The following is a 20,457-nucleotide window of genomic DNA, read 5'->3' on the forward strand; positions in this document are numbered from 1 at the left end:
TACCTGCAACCATATGACATGACATTATAATATTAAATACAAGCATACATACCTCATTTTACCTTTAGGTCATCTAGGCTTCTTCCAACAACTTCCTTGATTGAAAAGATCTTCAATCCCTTGATCTGCTTCATGTCATCACACCATCATCCCATGAATTCCATATGTTGGAGTTCCTAATGAAACACTTGCTTCCTCTCTAGATTAGTGAACCCTCCGATTAGGATACCATCAAAGAACTTTGAGGATCTTGCATATCCCCATTTGGTAAATGTTTCCTTTTTGACCTTATGTATGATGAACCTTGTCCTGGATGACTTTCTTCCTTTCCTTCAATGTTCAATGAGATTCCCAAGAGCTATATCCTTCATGTTTGACTGCCATGGATTTTGTCCTTCATGATTCCCATGGTGATGCCACTAGCTCTCTTCTAATGTTTTCATGATGCCACAATGTGTCTTATTATCATGGTCATATCTATAACAAAAGATTTAGGAGCTTATGCTAGGACTATTTTGTGAGGGATAGCATCTTAATCATAGTAGAGATTAGTTGCTCCCTCTTTCCTTGGACCCTTTCTTCAGCGTCCTCCATCTTTTCGAATCTTAGCTAAATCAAACTTCCTTTCCTTTTTGCAGATGTTTGAGTTCTTTAACCTTCAAGACTTTTGCCCGCAACTTGTCTTTCTCTAAATAGCATAGAGACCACAAATTGTCGAATGAGGTAACCTTCTTGTCCCAAGGACACTTGTCACCTTGCTCATTAGTTAGTGAATTTAAGAAGAAAGATGATAAGCTTTTTATCATCTTTCTTAGATCTTCTAGTTGAGATCTCGTGAAGAAAGTTCTTCATTCTTTGATACCTTCAATTTTTTTTTGTGTAGATCAGGTCTAGGTGATTATGACCTTATTTACTGTATTTCAGAAAGTATATCTTCAACTATTTCATATATCCTTTTTGTGTCTCCTTCCTTGCTACATAGGGATGAGAGGATCTTAAGAGTTTCCTTCCCATGAATTTAAAGGAGACCTTTTTCCTTGGTATGTTCACTGACTTCTCATATCTATGAGGATTATGACAATCCTCCTTATTTCATGCAAGGAGTTTTGATGACCCATCAACTTATAGATCTCCTTGCAATCATGAAGTCATTTTACCAAATTGATTATAAGATGAAAGATACTTGATAAGTGAAGATGAACTCTTCTACTTGATCATTTTGATGATAGATGAAGAAGATGCTTTGATGCTTCCTCTGGAATGATCTTCTTCTAGGGTAAGGAGATGATCCTTGCTTGATTTGAGATGGCATTGTATTGCTTCAATTCTTGTAGTATGCAACATCAATGATTTGAGAGGAAAAATCTTGTGGGAGGTACCAAAACTGTTTCTATTTGCCCGAGTTCTAAATGCTTCATCTTTTCACTGTTGTTTTCCAAAATCCTTACTGTTGTAGACCACTGTTGTAGACTGTTGTTGTAGATTGCTAGGGTTTGATCAAGATCAGGGTTTGTTTCTTCAATGCAGATCTTGATATCCTTCAACTTGCTTTGATGCCTTGCTAGAAACTTGATCCTTGAATGTCTCTTTTCTGCCCTTCCTTTGACTTAGACTGTAACCATAGCTCTGATACCATGTTGAAGAATCTAGGGCTTGATTAGGTTAATGAGATTCTTCTTCGCTTGATAACTATTTGTGAGGTTCTTTTAACTTTTCTTATTAGTACAATCTTTCCTTATTATTAGAGTATGTCTGCTTAGTTCATCAATCAAACAGAAGAGACAAGAACACATGATGTTGGCTTTCTGCCAGGGCCAAAACCTCTCACTCTTTGAGAGGAGAACCTGAACAAAATTCTTCTTATAGACATTCCAATTGACGAATACCAAGACCATGACCCTTGACCTACTAAGCCACTCCAAGACCAAGACATCAATCCTCTTCTTTGTCACTGTTGAGATCATCATCATTACTGCTGTTATAACTTTATTGCTTCACTGAGGTCATGATAGCAGCATCATCACCAAAATCAACACTGTACATTTTTTTGAGATTATGATCTTGTAGCTCTGCCTTCATAAAGATCACCACTGTGTTTGCACAATTACTTGTATGTCGAGACTGAGAATAACTGAGATCCTTATACTTATGCCGAGAGTGTATGATCCTCTTTATAACAAGTATGCCGATATTGTGTGTGCTTCTGTGTGATCCTTTTCAAACATGCTAAGTCAATAAGACAGTGATTACAGTTATGCCGAGACAGTTATTACAGTGATCACAATTATACATTCAGAAAGAATGCCGAGACAGGGCATGTCTCTGTTTTGATCACCAAGATTTCTTCCTTATAGTTATCCCGAGACATTGACTGGGATATCACGTAAATCTTCTTCATTATAAGTATGCTGAGATTGTATCTCTCCATCCACAAGTGTGCCGAGACTATAACAGTGATCATGCCGAGAGTATCTTACATAGTGACTGTGTTCCTTTTATTGCACCAAGATAATCATTACACCGAGACTGTAACTACTCAGAGGTACCCAATATTGCGTCCTCATGTCATGCGTATTTCAGACCCCTGTATTCATACATATTAATTTAGAGAATCCGAGTTCCTGTACTCCACTGTGCTAATTGAGAGTTACCCTGTGACAGAATCCCGAAAATTTCAGAGAAGTCCGAGTTCTTCACGTATGTTTTGCGGATACCCTAGCTGGGTATATATAGTGGTTTGCCTTCCATATTTAGCCGACCTGTCAGTGTGAACTAATGTGTCTCTATTATGAGCCGACTTGACAGTTATATATATTTTGAGGCCGACATGACTGTTCTCTTCATCATTTAGCTTGCTGCCTTCTTCAAGAGGATTGTGCTTGTCTTGGAGAGCTGATCTAGACTCTAGGTTGACTCATATACATTACATAAATGATCAAGAAGATCTCTTCATGACTTTGACTCTTTAATAATAAATCCTAAGGCTCTCAATGGGAGCCATCTATAAAATAAATCTCTTGCTCATGAAACCCATGCAACAAGGCATAATGATAAATTCATTTTCTTAAAAATCATAATTACAATGCCATGAAGACTTAAGCTAGTTACACTTTCTTCAACACAAAGTCCAATGCTATGGATGTCATGAGTATGGACATTACAAGAAAGATTGTCTTAAGAACTCTAAGAACAATAAGAGGAAGGAAAAACATAAAGCATCAATAGCTGAAGATGAAGAAGCTCCGAATAAATCGAAGGACGAAAATCACAAGGATCTCCACTACTGAAAATAATGAAGAATATGGTTGGTGCACATAGCAATAATCATACATCCACTCTTGCACCAAGTTGGAAGTAAAAGTTTTACTTTTCATTTTTATGTTTAGAAGATGATAGTCTGAATAGAACTTATTAAGGATAAGATAAGTGATTTATGAAAGCTAGCATGTTTGGGATTCACAAATAGAAGTTTGTCTAGATTGGTTCAAGGGGATTAAAAATTTAAGAAGGAGCTCTTGGTCATCTATTGAAAGAGTTGATCATTTGAATAATAGCCTTGTTGACTATAAAAAGGCCTAGTAGAAATATCTATTGATTGAAGAAAGCAGTTGCATGGTAGAAACTCTTTTGTCTCCAAGAATAGGAAGACAATCTCGTCGTGAAGATCCAGATGAAACTAACATATTTCTCAAAAGAAGTAAGGATTACTGGAATATGATAAAGGCAGCCAGGACTTTGGTAGATAGAAGGAGAACAAAACAAAGAAGAAGTCTACCTGTTTTTGTAAAGACAAAAATCTAGCTTGCAGCATGTTAGAAATCTCATGAAGATTCTTCCTCAAAACGATTAAACTTCTGATTCGATGTCTGCTCCAAATTCCCGTGAAGCTGATTCAAACTTATACATCAAAGAATACTACTATACATAGATGATGACTAGTGGAAGAGCATTTCAGTGTATTAGGAAGCAGACTTTTGCAAGTCAGTCGCAAGAGTCTGAAAATAAATGGAAGAAACAAAAGGACATAGCAAAACAAAAGGACGTTCCTGAATATAGGAGGAGAAAGCAGTATGCATTCATTAAAGAAATCAAGAGCTAGCTCACACTAACAAGACTTGAGAAGATTCTCTCACAATTTCCATAGTTGGAAGGGTTATTCCAGATTTGTGAAGGATATAGGAATCTCATGACTATAGAAGACCTCATACTTTTGATGATTCAAAAGGAACTCATGAAGTTGACAGAACAAGGTATTGCTTTCAAGATGGAAGCAGAATGTGACATGGAGAATCTTGAATTGATTCGGCTAAATTTCTAGAATTTCCTATTTCATTATATCATCTAACTCCAATGGATCTAACAATTTATATTGAAGTTGTGTAGAAATTTGTTTGAGTCAGATCTCAAATGTGATGGGACATTATCGGTTGAATTAGCCCACTCGAGTATAGAAATGAAAGAACCTACATGTTGTTTTTCGAAGGCCGTATCATTCGATTTGTTGTGCAGGGATTCTCTAGGCCTTGACTTGTGATAAAATCTACTTCAAATTATTTTCACCAAAATTTTGTGCTTCTATTGATATAAATCCGTTAAGAGAAGAGCATTTTATTGGCTAACCAAAGAGAGGAGTTATACTCCTATTCTTTGAATTAGTCCTTGTAGATTATATATATATATATATATTGTGGATCATTTCTTTGGTCTAATCCTTAATCATTGAGGTTTGTTCTACAAATATATAACAACTTATGCAAGGGGTTTCTCTCTCACAACCTTTGACAGGGACTTAGTAGCTCAAGACCAGAATTTATCCCAAACTTTGTGTAGCCTGCTAGCTGTCAACTAGGAGCAAGAAAACTGTCCCTTTCTCTTAGGCCAGTTTGTAGCTTTGTATTCTTGTGGAGATGTGATATTTGTTGATAACTGGAATTTCAGCGAATGTGTTTGTAGCTTTGTATTCTTGCGAAGATGTGATATTTGTTGATAACTTTTCTTTTGGAGACATCACTTTGTGATACTAAAGGACTTGTTCATGCATATCTTGTGAATATCTCAATTGTTGGTTATCTTTTTGAGGTTAATTACATGGAATCACTTTTGCTAGGGTTTCTATGTTCTTGTTAAATTGAATATATTTCTACAGAATTTTGGTTAAATATTTCATGTTTTAGCTAGAGAATGTATGACATCCCTTGAGCATCTTTAAGTAAGCTTTCCTCATTAGATAAAGTGGTAAATAGGGTTTTGAAAAGCTAGGGTTTTTCTTGCCCTTACTCCCTTTTAGATTTTCATATCTCCATAAGTAGATTTCCCTTAGACTTCATCACACAGGGAACAAGCACCGACTTCCACAAGTTGATCATACCTCATTGAAAATCCTTTTAAACCTATTTCTCTCTCTTTCTTACATATTCAGCCCTTCAAGGCAAGTCGTTAGGTTAGGGCATAGGGCTGAATTCAACTAAGAGGAGTGCCTTGGCTTGTTGTGAATCCATACACATGGATTGAGTCTCATTGCATCAAAATCTAGCCTTTTAGATGTTTAAATTTGCCTCCTTAGGGCCGACGTCACAAGCCTTAAGTAATTAAGTAATTTTGCCCTAGGAAACCCTAAATCATCACCAAGGCTTCAACTTAGGGCTTGTTGAAGGCTTGTGGCTCCTTTGTTGATCATATCATTTTTTCACAAGCCTTTTCTTGGTCTTATGCATCTTGGTAAGTCATTATCATTGATTATTCCTTAAACCCTAGGTCATAAGTGCCTTTGATAGGCCTCTTGAAGAGCATGCTATTCCTTGTCCTATTGGATTGAGCCTTGTCCTTAGTTTGAGTGCCCTTCTTGAGTTTATCCATCCATCACCTTAAACCATATCCTTAGAATACCTATTAGGTGACTTATACCGGGAAGCCTCCCTTGTGGTGAAAATCCACTAAAGAGCAAGAGGTGGAGTGTTGTGGTGACAGTGGGCCTCCACCTCATTGTTGTCCCTTAGTCTGCTTCTTTTCTTGTGAGCCCTCTAACAAGACCTGCTAGATTTTGAGGCAACAAAACCTGTAGTGGTTGGTTGTAGCTAACTCACGAGTATCTTCCCTTAGCCTCGTGGTAGGATTTGGTACTTAAAGAGTGGGTTCTTAGGCGGAGGTGACAGTAGGCCTCTGTCCTATATGTGTCGACCATAGTGAGTTGTATGGATATTCAACAACGTTCTAAACAAAACAGTAACACACTCCATTTAAAGGGTTTATATTTTATTGCTTGGCACACATATTGAGGAATCAATAGAAGAATTGAAGCTACGATGTTGACACATGGAAACAATGGATTCTTTCAATTGCTAAAATCATGACAAAGTCATCCTAGGAGAGGAGAAATCCATCAAAAGAGGCGTCTAAGGGATTTTTTTAATAAAATAATGAGGGAAAAGTGGATTTAAACCTCTCTAAAATATATTTGATTGGGAAGTTGTTCAGGAGAAATGTTATAAAGAGGGAACACTTCTCGTTTGCAAATTGGATTGAGGTGGAGGAGAAAACCGCTTGTAGGCCAAATACAAGGTTCTTTGTTGGGAAGTGAGAAAGGTCTCATGAACGATTTATGCTTCCATCTTCTTCTACTTTTCTGTAGGTTGGATTGATGTGTGAGGCTTCCATTATACTCTGTTGGTGTTCCCTTTTGTTGAAGAATCTAGGGCACATGTAGTTAATGAGATTCTTTTTGACTTGATAACTATTTGTGAGGAATTTTTAATTTTCTTATTAGCACAATCTTCTCTTTGACATTATTAGAGTGTGTTTCTTATTTCATCAAATAGCTACCAAAAACAAAGAGACAAGAACACAAGATGTTGGCATTCTGCCAGGGCCAAAACCTCTCCCTCTTGGAGAGGAAAACCCACACATAATTCTTTGTATAGAGATTCCAATTGACAAACACCAAGACCATGACCCTTGACTTATTATGCCACTCCAAGACCAAGACACCAATCCTCTTCTTTGTCACTATTGAGATAATCATCATTGATGCACCATTGAGGTCATCATCAAGATCTTCACTACTGTTGCAACATCTTTACACTTTCATTGAGGTCTTAACTGTACCACCGAGATCTTCTTAAGGTCTGCACCTAGGCCTATCGAGGTCATGACTGCTGCTCCTTTGCTATGATCATAACCTTGTGACAAAGTCTCCACTGTGATCATATCTATGCTTATGATCATGACTGTAGAGAGTGTTACTATAGGACCTTCTTTTCCAAATTATGCAAAGACTGTGTAGACTGATGTGGGATCTTTGAGATTCTTGTCATCACTACTATGCCAAGATGATATTGTCTAGAATGATGAGACAAAGTGTTCCCCTCTTGCACTGAAACCCTTATCATCATACTTAAGCCGAGAATGTTACTATTTCTGTAGCACTCATCTGAAGCTACAGTGATGCCATCCGAAGTCTGAGCCTTATGCAAAGATAGACAGTCCTGTACTTATCCTCATGATCATAGTTACCCTCGTGATGATGTCACGTGATCTTGTTTCTAATACTTCCATAATGTTACACCACATCCTATAACATATTGTAGTCACATTCTATGCAGAATCTAGAAGCCCAGAAAGAGACTTTATAGAGAGAGGCTAACTTAAAGAATGCTACTTCCTCTTATCATGGAATCCATTTAGCTCCTTCCATCCTAACCAGTAGCATGAATTTACTTTTTCTCCTCTATTTGATATTGTCCTTTAAGGACTATCTTTTCTTCTTCCTGCTTCTTTTAAGTCTCCAATATTATCTATGTGAGAGGAATTTAAAAGTTTCTTCTCATGAATTCAAAGGAAACCTATTTCAATGACTTCACCTATCTATAAAGACTGAGACTATTCTCCTTATACAAGGACCAGCATATCGATTTGTACAACGAAGTCATTTAAATCAAAGATAGATCATAACCATGAAAGATACTTACTTGGCACACGTAGAGGAGATCCTTACCTTGATGCTTCTTTGAACGAGATTCTTGCTAGAGCATTATTGAAAACCTCTTACCAAGACTCCTTGCACTGTCCAGCACCAAGCATGACAAAAACTGCTCCAGACTATATGTTATTATGATGTTCGAAACTGCTTCATCATCTTAACTTCTAAGGCACTTTGACTCCTTATCAGGTCTTTATTATTATTGATATATGGTACTGTATTGCTGACACATAAATAGACTGGAGTATTAGCAGCAGTGTGTAGATACTGATCATCTCTTTATGGCAGTGAGACTTAGCACTGCTTGCCCAGAATAGAGGAGCTAACACTTTTTAGCGCAAGTAGATTTATCCTAGTTTTGCTTAGCAACATTATCTCCAAACTGTGACTTTATTGAGGTAGTATGCAACACTCAGCATACTGTGATGTCACCAGGACTGCATGCTGCAAAACCAAGATATATTGTAAGTATGAGAAACTGAACTGTGTGAGATATTTGTATTGAGGAGGTTCTGTGATCTTGACACCACGAAGTGAGATTATAATGCCACCGATTTGAATTCTTCTTGAGGAGATCCAAGACTATTATTGTTCTTGCAGTAGTGGCATCCCTAAATCATGTAGTAGTATAGAATATCACTGTGAGCCTGAGACATAAAGCATCCCTGTGTACTGAGATCATGTAGCATTATTGTGAAGTATCATTTATTGTTACGTTGAGCCATTCATCATTGGAAGCAATGAGACTGTGAAGTACACCTGAGAATTGCAGACCCGAGATTGCAGAGGATGATCGATATATGGTTTTGTAATATCATGGTTTCTTTCAACATTTGTGACATAGATTTGAGTTTTGTAGTATGAACCTGAAACTGTGATTGCCAACAAGACTATGATATCTGAGACTGTTCCTTGATATGAAGATGAGATACAACACTGTACATCTTTTCAAACTCATCTTTTGATTCGCTTAGATGCAAACTTGATGCTTGAATGTCTCTTTTCTGTCATTCCTTAGACTTTAGCACCCTAACTCTGATACCATGTTGAAGAATCTAGGGCACATGTAGTTAATGAGATTCTTCTTGACTTGATAACTATTTGTGAGGCATTTTTAATTTTCTTATTAGCATAATCTTCTCTTTGACATTATTAGAGTTAGAGTGTGTGTTTCTTATTTCATCAATAGCTACCAAAACAAAGAGACTAGCACAAGATGTTGGCATTCTGCCAGGGTCGAAACCTCTCCCTCTTGGAGAGGAAAACCAGCACATAATTCTTCTTATAGAGATTCCAATTGACGAACACCAAGACCATGACCCTTGACTTACTATGCCAATCCAAGACCAAGACACCAATCCTCTTCATTGTCACTGTTGAGATAATCATCATTGCTGCACCATTGAGGTCATCATCAAGATCTTCACTGCTGCTGCAACATCTTTGCACTTTCATCAACGTCTTAACTGTACCACTGAGATCTTCTTAAGGTGTGCACCTAGGCCCACTAAGGTCATGATTGCTGCTCCTTCGTTGTGATCATAACCTTGTGACAGAGTCTCCATTGAGATCATATCTATGCTTATGATCATGACTGCAGAGAGTGTTACTACAGGACCTCCTTTCCGAATTATGCCGAGACTGTGTAGACTGATGTGGGATGTCAGATTCTTGTCATCACTGCTATGCCAAGATGATGCTGTCTAGAATGATGAGATAAAGTGTTCCCTTCTTGCACCAAAACCCTTATCATCATACTTGTGCCGAGAATGTTACTATTTCTGTAGCACTCATCTGAAGCTACAGTGATGCCATCCGAAGTTTGAGCCTTATGCGAAGATAGACAGTCCTGTACCCATCCGAAATCCGAGTTCCTGTACCTCTGAAGTTGCAGAGATACTTATCCGAAATTCTATGTTTCTGTGGTGACTCTAGCCACCTATTTATAGGTGTTATGCCTCCATAATAAGCCGACATGTCAATGTGAACTGATGTGTCTCTTTTATTGAGCCGACATGTCATTTGTATATACTTTGAGGCCGACTTAACTGATCTCTTCATCGTTTTGCTGGCAGTCTTCTTCTTTGGAGGATGGTGCTTGTCTTGGAGGGCTACTTGACACTAGGTTGACCCATATTCATGCTCAAGAAGAGCTCTTTAACATGACTTTGATTCTTTGACTTTCCTAGACCTATGGAATGAGCAAGAAACTCATTCGAATAATTTACAAAAATAATATTTTTTTTTTCTTGATAAGTACAAAGATCAAAATTACATTTACAAATACCGAACCTAGTTACACTTTTCTTCAACACCTTCTTGTCCAGAGGTATTTCGCCCATTTTGGGGGCTGTTTCTGATAAAGGAAGAAGGCTTTGGCTGTGATCGTATGATATTCTCATATTTTGATGTAATCATCTCTGTTAATAGAGAAATTGCTGGCTGTTAATTTATCTTTGAAGGGTATCTTGCTGTTCTCTTTTGCATTTATAGTTGTATGGTACAGTAGTTGATTGGAGGTGAATATGTATCTAAATGAGCGTTTCATTTTGTGCACATTAATTTAACTGATGTGATTGGTATGGTTTATTGATGGTAATCTTGCTGATTTCTCCATTCCTTTCAAGGCTGATTTGTCATTTTGGTCCCAGATTCTGAAGCCACAGGATAAGGCACTTGTCCTCTTCAATTACACCAAATTTTTATTTGAAAATTCTAAAAATCCAAGTCACTAATCTGATCTTCAGATCTTTAATGGACACATTAGTGATTTCATCTAAGGTAATCCCCCAGTGTGTTGTTGGAGAGCTGACTTAAAGTGAGGAGGACAATTGCTGAGGTAAAATTGGTGATGTCCTCAACTCGCACTAGGGTCTGTACTCGATGATTAAACTTTCTTTTGAAGTGCAGATTTTGAACGTAACATGGCCTCTTAATGAATTTGAATTTGTTGATTGTATCTCATTTCAAATATGTAAGTGGCTGATAGTTTGATAAATTAATACACCAGAAATCTTTGCATTTTGAAATTTACTATTCCTGGGGTTTAACGTTAATTCATTCCTTTCTTGTTTGAAGTGTGACAATTTTGTTACATTTATTCTATTTTTCCCAAGTAGCTGGGTGAGTCTATAATCACAGAAATGGAAGCTTTGCCTTGGTTGATCTTTTGTCTGTTCATGCATATCCTTTGATGGTATTTTGAATTAGGTTATCATATGGAGCACAGTTAAATACCATTGAGATAATTGAACAATAGGAATAAAGGGACAGTTATATTATGTTCTTGACTGTTTCCAGTTTAGGACATGTTTGGCATAGGGACATGATTGGTTACGTGTTGTTTCATGTAAAAAGAATCTAGCAATTTTCCATCTTTGGAACATCTACTGTTAGTGACCATTGTGTGTTTTCTATGGAAGGCTTTCAATGAATTACAGAAATTGCTAAACAAAACTAATGGGAAGATTGTTGCTGAGGTGATGACGCCTTCACCACTTGTTGTTCGTGAATACACCAACCTTGAGGATGCAGCTAGGTAATATTTGCTTTGATGTGACATGCTTTATAACCTTTTCACTGTTGTTTGTGCGTGTTATCACTGGCATTTTATTTATTACATTATTTTTTCAACTTGTGCTATGATGCTTAAGATTATAAAAGCCAGTGAATAAACACCTTACAATTAGTTACTTTATGCTAACATGCGAAAGAACATCAATTTTAGCCTGCAATTTTCTTTTTTGCTTATTCCCTGTCTGGACAATTACTAAGCCCACTATTGTTTATTGCTAATATTTATCACCATTTAAATAGTATATCATGATCCCTATCCCTAACATAACGGGGATACATGCATGCATGCATATATACCTATATCTCTATATTTGTTTATTTATTACAATAATCAATCTTTAGTACTATGATTGCTGGAGGTTCTGTTAAATGTGCCATGGTGGCACATAGCAGAACACATTGGATGGAATCACTGCACCTACTTACAGTAACTTACTGTAAGAGACCCTAGCAGCCTATGGTGCACATATTGCCCAAAAACTAGTGTTAGATGCGGTATAGAGGCAGATTGCATAACATGTAAACTAATGTGCCCATTTATAGTGAGAAGCTCTGTTGAAAATTGGCAGCTCAGGGATGAATTTCCTTGAATAAAATAAAAGTTCTGACAATTATGGAGTGACTTTATAAAATTAAAAGTCATGTCTAGCATCTCAAACATGACTTTCCAAAAGTAGTAAATCACCTTGCATCAATTGGTAATCAAGTATAGATGTTGGAAAATTGCTCAACTTATCATTAATCAATCTTAATAGTTCAATTTTGACTTAATATTATGGCTTGGAGTGGTGCTACTACCACTGAAAACGAGGCTATGAATTTCCTCAAGTACTATGTTGCCCCAATGAAACTCCTAACCTCAAAACAGTAGTAAGCACCAACCATTTCATGATGGCCTCCAATTTGGCAAGATCTATCTTCAACTCTCCTACACCTATCACATACCCCAGAGACACCAAACACTGCTGTGTGAACTCACACTTCTTGAGATTTGCTAGTAGCTAGTGCTTCTTTAATGTCTCTAGCACCTATGTCAAATGTAAGATGTGCTCCTCCTAGGTAGCATTGTATACTAGTATATCATCCAAATAGACAATAACAAATGAATCTATAAAAAGACACAATATATGATTCATTAACTTCATAAATGTAGCTGGTGCATTGCATGGGCCAAATGGCATGACTGACCATTCATACAAACCCTGCTTTGTTTTGAAGGATGTCTTCTAGGTATCTTATTCTTTGACACAAACCTGGCGATATTCAAACCTGAAGTCTAGCTTGGTGAAGTATTTCACTTGCTGCAATTGATTCTGCAAATCATCTATTTTGGACAAGGGGTACCTATTCTTTAGCATAATTTCATTCAACGCTCTGTAAAATATACACATCTCCAAGTCCCATCCTTTTTTGGCATAATGATGCTAGGTGACCCACATGATGATGTAGTCGGTCGAATGTCACACTGTTCCAGTAGTTGTTGCAACTATTTCTTCACCTCAGTTGTTTCTATAACAGGCTGCCTTACAACCCAATGTGTGGCAATGGGGAGTTTGACAATATCTAGATCTTGTGCTCCGCTTCCCTCTTGGGTGGTAGCCCTCTAGGCTCTTGGAAGACATCCCTGTATGCATGTAGCAACTTTTTCATTTGTTGTTTCTGTTTCTTAGCACACCCCTCTAGGGATGCTTTTGCTCTCACTGACTCGTCTACAAACTAATTTTCTCTTAAAAATGGTAGAACATACTTCTTGCTAGAACTAATCAATTTCTTGGCTTGGTTGGCACTTACTAGCGAATTTTCCGACTTGTCTTTGTTTGCTTCAATGGTGAACGATTTTCCATCCTTGACAATGTGGTATTGGTTGGCTCTCCTTATGAAGATTGCATCCTGCATATAAATATAGGGACTTCCATACACCACCCCACTGTTAATTTTCTACAGTGTTCTATAATGTTATAATCACTTTAAACAATTTCTTCCAATTTCATCATCCCAATAACAATAAAACAATTATAGATAAAACAGTAAACAATAAATGCACAATAGAAGATAGTCAAGCACAATGAGACATAGATTTGGTCAAAGACTAGGGAAAAACCCCATAAAGGGGAAAACCCTTTGAACAATTCTTCTTCTTCTATTAGTCAATCAATGTTCAACATGAGATACATAGTCCAAATAATACATCCAACAACCAATCAAAGTCAAAGCCTTGACTTCCCAAATCAACCAATAAAAAATGAGTCAATAATGAGAGATAAAGTCAATTCTGGTCAAAGGTACCAATTTGTAAAATTTTGGCCTGTGGAGGAATAGCCAATAACAGTCAATGGACTGCCCTAACCATTCAATGTCAACGATCCAACTACTTAGAAAACTTTGGTCAAACCAACAATAAATTTATCCTTCTTTCCTCTGTCAAATCCAATCAAAGTAGTATCAAAATCTCAGTCAAAGGAGAGAGAAAATCTCAGGTCAGATCTCTAGTCAAACCCTAGTCAACCTTGTGGTCAACCTCAATCAACATGCCTAAAAATTTTTGGTCAAAGCCTCAGTCAATGTGGCCTCCCAAGACAAAAAAAGATTCAGTTAACCCAAGTCAAATAAGCCCAAGTCAAACAGAGTCAACACTGGTCAACGCAGTCCCAAAACAAAAAGTCAACTCGGCCAAAAACAAAAATCCTTCCTCTTTCGCATGTGTGAAGTTATTCCTGCAATTTCAGAGATGTACAAACCACTTTTGATGTGATGTGTGATGTGGTGGATGGTCTCCAAGTGAGGTCAATGAATGCTGATTTATATGAGGTTGAGGAGTGCTAATCTCATACTTGGGGCCTGTTACCTCTGAAACTAGTAGGGGTCCTAGGAGGGGATCCTATAGAGCTACTACTAGGTTAAGTGGCAACAATGGAGCGATAACCCAGGGTCACCTCAGCTAAAGCTCTCTTCTCGTTATGGACTTTCACCGATGGGAGGAGTCTTGATATGAGAGGAATCACGTGAATGGATGGATCAATGAGAGGGTATGGGGTGATTCCTAAAACCTATTCATAAGACAAGCTCAAATAATTGGCTCTCTTGCTTTGAAAGCAAGGTGATTAGTTCTCTAAGAAGGGCTATGAGGATACCAAGACCTAGGGTTGGAGAATAGCCCCTAACAAGAGGTACCCTAGACCTAAGAATCCTAAAGGAGGAATAAATTCTATGTGATCCTTGTGGAATGTGAGTTACAAAGTTGTGGGACCACAAAGAACCCAAGTGGGCCCAAACTAGGTCAAGGGTGTGGAGTTGATCAACAATAGAAGGGTTTGACTAGGTTTGGGAGGAGAATAGGATCAAAGGACAAATTTTCTCTTGAATTTCAAAGGAAATGATCCCAATGAGGACACTAACACAAAGAAACCTAGGGAGAGAAATGATCCTAAATGATCCTATGGCTAGGGCTTGCAATATCTTGGGATTCTACTGCCAGATTTGGCTCAAAGTTGGAGGACCTCTTGAGAAAACCCTAGCGCAATAGTGGACCAAACTTTCAGGATTTTGGATGGTTGCTAGAGATTTCGCTTGATGCCCTAGGTGACCTTCTAGGGTTAGGCCTAAAGAGAAGAGAAAGGTGAGAAAAATATTTGTTTAGGTGACCACCAATGGCTAGACCAGTGCCTTGCCTTGGGAGAGATGGAGTCAAGGAGATTTTGATATTTGGAGAAGCTTTCACCCAATCAAGGAGATCTTAGGCAACTTCACATGGAAAATTAGGGCAGGAACTCAGTGGTCAAAGGAATTTACACTTCGATGTGCAAGAATTGATGACTTATCAAGGTATTATCAATGAATTTTAACCTCTAGGAACATTCTTTCATCATAGATGACACATGTAACATATGCAATGCTTCATAAGTCCAAAAATTCCACAATTTCACGTAAAATTAGGGAAATTTCAGATCTAGAGAGCAGATTTCCCATATATTATTCATGTGACAAGAGAAATGTAAATATAGACATGAAGAAGAGCACTTACATGTCTAATGAGTATATCCAATCACCAATTCAAGACAAAATTTGAAGCTCCAAGATCAAGAGATAATATCCAAACATCAAAATTCATCCATGAAACCAAACTCATCCTCCAAAAGGGAATGCAAAATTCTCACAAGAGCTACTAATCCAATCCAAGTGATGATGAGAGGAATGAATGAGCCTCTCATCTATTTATATCCTTCCTAAAGAGTTCGATTTGCCTAATTAGGCCTAATTAAGCCCCAAATAATAAAATAATGTGCAATAATAACATCCCTTGGTGACAAGCCCACCAAGATAGCTCCATAATACAAAAATAAGCCTCTCAAGAGGGAAAAATAGTAAACATGATGAGTCATTGGGCCATTGAGAAGGCCTAGTGGAGTCCAAAGTGTGCCAAGTTGAGAGAATGGGCTCCAAACACAGTGATCAAGGGGTTGGCCCCTTGATATCCATGCAAGTCACATGTGGTGTCCCCAAGTGGGTGTGGGGGCACAATGACATCCTCATGGGTCTCCAAGTAGATCGACAATGCCTGTAAACCATCTGTAAGGGCTAGAATGATGACATAAGCCCTCCCTTTGTCTCCCATTGCAAGACACATCCTCATCTGGTCCCTGGAACATTTGCCAAGTGTATGGTACAGTTGTGAGCTGACTGGGCGTGGTGATTCAGGTGCATCATCCTCATCCAAAAAGGTGGAACACGAGTAGTCAATGATTGGTGTTGGAGATCCATGAAGTGCTCTCTGCTATGGTGGAGGCCCATGGCTCACAACACTCACCTTACAAGTGCCAATGTGACCCTCTAGAGGGCTTGGACCCCGTATAGGGAGACCAAACCCCAAATGGAGACCCACCTGCAATCTTGCATAAGATCCAATGCGTCCCCTTGCCCTCCAGTACAACAAATCATTAGAGTAATCAAGTAAAAGAGCTTACAAATCATGGAATCAAATGGACACTTCATGGTGGCATGCCCTTTCATAGTGGGCTTTGGCATGTACAGGTGTCTCCAAGCTTAATAAGGGGGTTAATCAAGAACCCTACTAGGTGGCTTCAACCTTAAAAGGTGGAGACAACTCCATGGTACATCTGTCAAGTGGTAGGTGTTATGTGATATAATGATGGAATGGAGTGGGGATCAGTGGGGGGCTTTAAGCCACATGCCATGGTACAATAGTAGCTATAATAGGAGAAGTCCACACTTGGGTATATGAGTGCAGGAGGGAGCAATCGTGGTACATGAGTTACCCGGACCTTTGTTTTTCCACCCTTATTCATAAGCCTTTTACCTTTAATTGATTTTTCTTCATAACTACTTGGGGCTCTAGGGGATTAGAGCATGATGTGTAGGATACAACAGTAGATATCCCCTTTAAGGTGGGGCAATTCATTGCTTACCAGGGGTTGGGACAATCATGGGTTCCTTAATGTGGAGGGGGCTCATCTAGTGCCCATAGGAACTAGGGTGATGGCCATAGATAAGGGGCAGAGCTCATGTTTTGATTTTGCCCACATGCTAAATTTGTATGTCTCGGCCATCTTTTGCATTTTGTGGTACATTTCCTGTTGAGAGTGGACAAATTATGCTTTTTCTCTTCTTTTTAGCTACATCAACCTTCGGGGCATCGTTCTAGGCCCGATCCAAGGTGTGGACAAGGGGAGGGGGAGGCTAACCCTTTGTGGACCCAGTGGATGAATGTGGACCCAGATGGGAAAAGTGATAAATGGGGCTAAAATGAGCAGAGGAGAGTGATGTATATGATGTCGGGAAGCAGGACCATGCAACCAAAATCGAGATTTCCCATGTAGTGCTAGCCCTAAAGCTAATAGCTAGTAAAGGAGATCCCACAGGACTAGGGTACAAGGCTAACCACCAAATTGAGTAGAGGAGACAAGAGTACAGACCTAGTCCACTCTTTCTGCTGAATCCCCCCACTAATCCATACCCAAAAAATGTCCATAATAAGTAAACAAAATTACTCAAACTACACCAATGAAAAGCCATACCTTCGGGGTTAGGAGGCCCACCTTCAAACATACGATCATAGCAGATGGGCGAGGGACCACATGGATGGCTCAGGTGGTGGAGATAGTGGCACATTGAGTTATCTAGTTGCTGCAAGGGGCTGTTGGTTGTCGGTTGAGGACCATCTAAGAGAAAATTTTCTCCTATGGATACTACCCATGGGTCGTGGGTAACAGGGTCGACATGTCATCTTCATTGGGCCAACTTGTCAAACAGATAGAAGTAATTTTCCTTTGACCATTTTGAAAATTCTTTTGAAGAAGAGAGGTTCCTCCTTGGAAAAATTCTTTCTATAGCTGCCAATTTTAACACCCACATACATCAAGGTGAACTACATCTAGTTCCACTTCATCAATATAACCAACATTGATAGCAAATTTGATTTTGCACTATTTTGTTACCTTTATTTATGCATCCTTATTTACCCATTCCAATGGATATAGGCTTGGATGATCACGAACTTCCAATCCCAATTTGTTGACCAACTTTGCTGTAATGAGATTTATCTGTGATCCTGAGTCAAATAGAGCATTAATCTTGGTCTTTTTAACCTGTATCTTTATATGGAAGAACCTGGTCTTTTTGTTCTCTTCCTGTTGCTGAGGAATACTTAGATTCACCTCTTTTTGCACTGATGTATTGATGATCTTCTCATCCACGTTCAAGCTACTTTCAACCTAGTTTCTCAAATTAGTGGCCATGACATTCTTCTTCTTATTATCTTTCTTTTCTTTCTTCATGTTAAGCCCTGGATGCAACTTCCAACATTCCTCCTCTGTATGATTGCCAATGTTACAATGGTTGTAGTCGTTGCTGGGATCTTTGCATTGGTGTACTGTGGATGCCATCCTTTTATCGTTTTTCCCTTTCCACTTCTTCTTCCCCTCCTTAGAAGCGTCCTGGTGCTCCTTCTGCTTCCATCCACTTAATCTTCCTTTCTTCAAGCCTATGTTCAACAGGTACTGTGCCTGTACACAAGCCCCATCCACCGATCTGGGCTTGAACAACCTCACTTGCTTCCACTGATGGCTGTGTAGACCCTCCAGATACTTGAGGAGTACTTCTGGGTTCTTTGGGGAGATACCCAACACATGGCCATCTTTCTAAATTTTGTTGTGTACTGCTGTACAATCTGCCCCTGCTTCTACCTGAAGTAGTGCCATCAGATCCACTGGTCCTCTACATACTTGATAGGGTAAAATTATGACTTTATGAGGGTTTTAAAGTCCTCCCACTTAATCACTGGAGGATCTCCCTCCAACCTCAAGGTCTTCGTGTGGCTTTCCCACCAGGTCAAGGCATGGCCCTCTAATTTTAGTCACACAAATGAAATCTTTTGTTCTTCCTCTATATGATGAACACTAAAATAAAATTCTAATTGCTGCAACCAATGATTTAGCTTTAGAGCGTCGATCTCACCTTGGTACAATTTGATATCAACCTTCGCTTCCATTTTGAATAGGGATTGTGAATGGTTCACGACACTCAAATTGGGTTGATTTTATTTTTGTTCTTTCTTCGGCAACTCCTCTGTTTTTTCTCGATCTCTTGATCTCCCCTCTAATTGGACCTCTACATTAGAACCCCCATCTTCTCCGAATTGTCGGAGAGTATTGGTCAAGGCTGCCGTGAGGAGATTCACGTTATGGTTTATATCTGCAACTTTGCTTCTAGCCACGAAAACCTATCATTTTCAGGATTAAGAGGATTATTCACAAATTCATCTGCCATTACTAGGGTTTTGTGACTTTCAACTTACTTAATCTAGATCCTCTACAACTCCTATATATGCAAAGGATCCTACTCTGATACCAATACGATCCATAAATTGCATGAATATTCCGCTAGACAGTTTGTTACAATAGATCTAATAAAATTATACTTAAAGTCTAAAATCTATACCGTGATATCATTTTTAGGATCAAGAGGATTATTCACAAATTCTTCTGCCATTACTAGGGTTTTGTGACTTTCAGCTTACTTAATCTAGATCCTCTACAACTCCTTACGATATATGCAAAGGATCCTGCTCTGATACCAATACGATCCATAAATTGCATGAATATTCCGCTAGACAGTTTGTTACAATAGATCTAATAAAATTATACTTAAAGTCTAAAATCTATACTGTGATATTTTATTTTTCTTTAGATTTCCGGATTTGTAAATTAGTGCATGTATGCAAATTATAATTACGTAGAAATAGAAAACAACAAAATAAAAACTCACAAACCATGATTGGCAAAAGATATACCCTGAGAAACCCTTTTGGGAGAAAACCCAACTAGAAGATGAGGCCGCTTTGTTCTCTTTCCTTGAGTATAAATTAACTACGAGTACAAAGAAGTAAGGTCTGTGGCTTGTGGGCCACTACAGTGCTAAAATATTCTCTGTGTGCTCTCTCTCTATCTCTATCGACTATTTTTCTCATTTATGGAACAAAATGCATTTGAAAAGTGTGGAACCCCTTTTCCTCCTAATGGCTCGGTTACAACACAACTTGATAGCCTATTAGTGGTTAGATTTGACTTCTTCAACTCTTGAATAGAGTGACAATATTGACTCTTCTAAATTATTCTTCATCATGATCACATGGTTAGCCCCTTTTCCATGAGTAATGCGGGCTGACGTGGCATCTTCGCGAATGATGGTGGACAAAAGAGGAAGGTCAACCTTCGAGTGGCATAAATTTTGTATACGAACTATGATTGAGGCGATTCTTGTGCTGGTAGAAAGGTCTTTGTGTGTAGAATAGGAAAAAAAAGGTGTGGCACTAAAGTGGCAAAGTTTTACCCCCAAAAAATGTCGTTTGGTGTCTCAAAATGCTCCCGAAAGGTTTCATATCCCAATTTGCC

At 38.5% G+C, this 20,457-nt stretch overlaps 1 protein-coding gene across 2 annotated transcripts in view; it reads left to right on the top strand.

The window, feature by feature from the left end:
* The window catches only part of LOC149206315 (CBS domain-containing protein CBSX1, chloroplastic-like), a 331,558-nt gene that overhangs the window by 208,378 nt on the left and 102,723 nt on the right, over positions 1-20,457 (top strand). For both annotated transcript variants that reach the window (XM_089395409.1, XM_089395408.1), the window contains exon 6: positions 11,398-11,513. In XM_089395409.1, coding sequence (XP_089251535.1) covers positions 11,398-11,513 — 116 coding nt within the window. The remainder of the gene's footprint in view (positions 1-11,397; positions 11,514-20,457) is intronic.

This window comes from Pinus tabuliformis, chromosome 1_2 (genome assembly GCF_031772625.1).
Source record: "Pinus tabuliformis cultivar Carrire ecotype Pingquan chromosome 1_2, CPIR1, whole genome shotgun sequence".
In the NCBI taxonomy this organism is placed as follows: domain Eukaryota; kingdom Viridiplantae; phylum Streptophyta; class Pinopsida; order Pinales; family Pinaceae; genus Pinus; species Pinus tabuliformis.